Below are 3478 nucleotides of genomic sequence, written 5' to 3'. Positions count from 1 at the left end.
GTTTCTTGTCTAAAGGGGGGGTAATATGAGACTCAGCCCCCTGACCACAGAACACTATGCACCTGTGATACCTCCTTCACAGCCCCCTCCCCAGCTGCAGTTCAGTGAGAACTTGTGGGGTGGCTTTTGGGCGAGACTGAGAGTGGAACCTGTCTTCAGGGCAGAATCTCCAGCGCTTGGAAACCGGCCTGGCTCATGAATAGCGGCCAGTCCCAAGTGGGTGCTATCCTAACGGACGATTCGCCCAGCATGTTCGACTTGAGCCAGGCACTGAGTCCCAGGACCTGCTGCTGGAGGAGATGGAAGGAATGTCTGAGGATTAGAGCCCACACAGCGGAGTTGTGTGTACGTGGGACCGGATGTGCTGTCGAGCCCATCTTGCTAACAGGAGGCCAAGAGGAGGCTGCAGCGTGGAGGAAATGGTCCAAGGAGGTCACAGACCCCGGCAGACCCCAGGGTGCTAACGGGAGCCTAGAAACACTGCCTGAGCCAGGGATCCCTGAATCTGGAACCTTCCTCACAGAGTCCCTGAGGCTGGAGGATGCAGGACCTCTCGGATGGTCCCTCTCCACTAAGGGGAGTGGCCCAGCTTGCCCAGCCCCTGTACACACCTGCAGTACACACCTGCAGCACACACCTGCAGCAGCAGGCAGCTCATTTCCATTTGGGAAGCAGTCTGCTCAGAGCCTCTTGCCCATCATCACGCCCCTTCCCTTCCTCCCTGGCCCTTGCTCCTAGACGAGCAAGCTCCTGTGCTATAGATTAACAAGTGCCCGCCCACCAGCCCACTCACCTGTGCTGTTGTGGGGGGAGCTCCGGGGGAGGCCATCAGCCATCTGCACCTGGACACAGCTACCCAGGGGTGGGCCCAGAGGCGGGGGCAGTGGCTCTTGGGGGCCTGACTGCTTCAGAAGTTCTGTCAGTGTCCTGTGGGAAAAGAGTGGTGAGAAGCAGCCCTCCCAGCCTCCCACTTCCCCATCAGCGAGGCTGTGCCCTATCAAAGGCCAGACTTGGCCGCCACCATCTTACTACGTAGCACTGGGAAGCTCTTTCAACCTCTCTGGGCCTCCCTTCTCTCCTGTGATTGACCTTACACATCTACTGACCTGTGGCCCCAATACGACCACTTCCCAGAGCAGGTCAGGAAACTCTAATGGGGTCATGTGTAACCAAGGCCACCCCCCCCATTCCCCTTCCTGGAGTCCACTGTCCAAGACCCCCTGAGTTAAGCCTCCTCTCCCAACACAAGCTCTGCGAGCATATGTCTCCTGGACTTTGCTCGTGCTGCTGACAATACCCTTTTCTCCATCTCCTCCGGTAAAACTACTCATTCTTTAAACCCCACCGGATTCCCTCCTCCAGGAAGCCTAAAGAAGGCCTACCCAGTTCCTCACCTGCAGCAGGGGCTTCTGCTGGCTCCTAGGACATAGCTGCCAGCACCGGACAGACAGATAGGGGGAGATGGGAGCCAGGAGATCCCCCTGCAGCAGCCCAGCACTAAAGGCTGCGTGACCTTGGGCAGTGGCCTCTCTGGGTACCAGGACACCCAGCCCCCACCCAGCTGTGACAGCATCTGACTGAGCCTTTTTTCGCAGAAGCCAGACCCAGCCTTCAGCCCAGCTGCCTTCAATGTCCGGAACCTATGATTTTCTCCTAGCTTGGTCTGACCCTCTTTCTGGGGCTGGGGCCTCAAATGGCTGATTCATGAAGAAGCACACTAGAGGTGGGACGCCTGGAATGGGCACAGTTTGGCTGCAATGTGGCAGAGTCTGAAAGTCTCCTGGTGCCTACCTGAGCTGACCTTTATGCCCTGCCCACTTCTCAGCTACCCACCCATGCAAAACACAGGCCAACCAGCTCTCCCAAACACCTAAGTAATTTTCATGCCTTTGGGCCTTTGCACAAACTTTCTCCAAGGACAGAGTGCAGCTCCCCTCCAAGCCCTCTAGGAAGCCTTCCCTGACCATCGACCTCAACACAGTAGAATTAAGGGGGAGACTTGGGAGTAGCGCCGGAGTTCACAACACACCCACACATGAGCTCAGGTTGGGTCCCAGGTCTCCCTGGAGGAGAAAAGGGAGTCAAGGTACAGAGGAGCCTGAAGCTCATAGAGGAAGGGACTGACTCAGGCCACATAGCACATCGGGGGTGTTCCAGCTCTTCCTCAAGCTTCACCGGACCTGCTTCCCAGTCCCCTGCAGATGAAGTGGGTGCTAGGTGAACAAGTCAGCTGGGCTGCCCCAGCCACCCCTTCTATACCATCATGGCCCTCAGCTCCTGCTGTCCCCCTCTGGTCAAGGACATGCTCTGTCTTCTCCTTCTTACCCAGCATGGGGGTCTCTAAAGCTCAGGAGGCCCAAGTCCTGCCCTGGCAGCATCTGGGACCCAGGCTGAAGCCTCCACATCGTGGAGGTAGCACAGAAGCAAGGCCAGGATCCAGCCCCAGCTCTGCCCTGCAGCTGTCTGGGACGCGTAGGCTAAGTGGTCTGGGTACAAGGGGTGCCATGGAATGCCAAGGAAGCACTCATTCCCTGCCCCTGGGGTCTAGGAGCGGGGGAAGCACCCACAGCTGGCCCACCCAGGCGTGGGGGCTTCTCTCTATTGTCACTTCTAAATACCAGCCTGTCACAAGCAATGTGAGCAGCCCACATCATGCCCAAGGGAGCCAGGACCTGAGAGAGGAGGGTGCAGGCCGCAGGACATGCGGGTAGCTGGGGGCATGTATGAGTGTAAGGGTGGGGTGAGGGTCCCAGGGTCAGGGCACAGCATTCCTGAGTCCCTATCCCGGTGAGGAAGAGAACGTGGATCCTGTACACCCCACCTCACACAGAGCTCAGAACTCAGCTGGAGCTTGTCCTGGCCTCCACCCATCAGTCCCCTTTCTACACAAGGGGAGGAGACCCTGACCCTTGCCTGGAGGTGACTGAGTGGGGTGAATTGGAGAGGCCTTCTGAAACCCCAGGGAAAGGTCAGGTCTGAGTCACAGCTCTAGGGGTGCAGAGAAGGAGGGAAAAGTGAGCGGAGAAGCAGGAGGGAGATCGCCCAGCGAGCTCCAGAGCATGCCCTCTCCCCTCCCTTCCCAACGCTTCGTCTGCCCATACCCCACAACCCCCCGCTACTGGGCTTGAGCCCCAGGCCCACGCCCCTGGGCGCGGACCTTGTACCCTCTATCCGGCCACTAGCCCTCCCCGCTCACTCCGGAAGAAGCGGGAAGCGCGGGGAGGGCGGCCCAGCACCCAGCTCCGCCGGAAGGTCAAGGAGAGACAGGGCGGTATCAGCTGTCTCCCTCTGTGATGCGGGGCGGGGTGGGGGGGGTAGAGGGGGAGGAGAGGTGGGGGAGGGAGACACGGACTTGGAGATGGTCAGAGACAGGAAGGAAGAACCAGAAGGAGCGGCTGCAGAGAGGACCAGAGTTCCGAGAGGGACACGGAGGATGAAGAGTCGCGATGGGGAGCCCACTGGACAGGCAGTGCCGTCC

The 3478-nt window shown here is 59.2% G+C and overlaps 1 protein-coding gene across 1 annotated transcript in view; it reads right to left on the bottom strand.

Moving 5' to 3' along the window:
* The window catches only part of SHISA8 (shisa family member 8), a 5552-nt gene extending 3220 nt beyond the window's left edge, over positions 1-2332 (bottom strand). The window contains exons 1-2 of the mRNA XM_025050586.1: positions 2326-2332; positions 794-1009 (exon numbers count right to left, since the gene is read on the bottom strand). Coding sequence (XP_024906354.1) covers positions 794-1009; positions 2326-2332 — 223 coding nt within the window. The remainder of the gene's footprint in view (positions 1-793; positions 1010-2325) is intronic.
* Between the last annotated feature and the right edge of the window lie 1146 nt (positions 2333-3478).

Source organism: Pteropus alecto, unplaced genomic scaffold, assembly GCF_000325575.1.
Source record: "Pteropus alecto unplaced genomic scaffold, ASM32557v1 scaffold157, whole genome shotgun sequence".
Lineage (NCBI taxonomy): Eukaryota > Metazoa > Chordata > Mammalia > Chiroptera > Pteropodidae > Pteropus > Pteropus alecto.
Note: the sequence above shows the minus strand (reverse complement) of the source record. Positions and strands in the feature narration are given on the sequence as shown.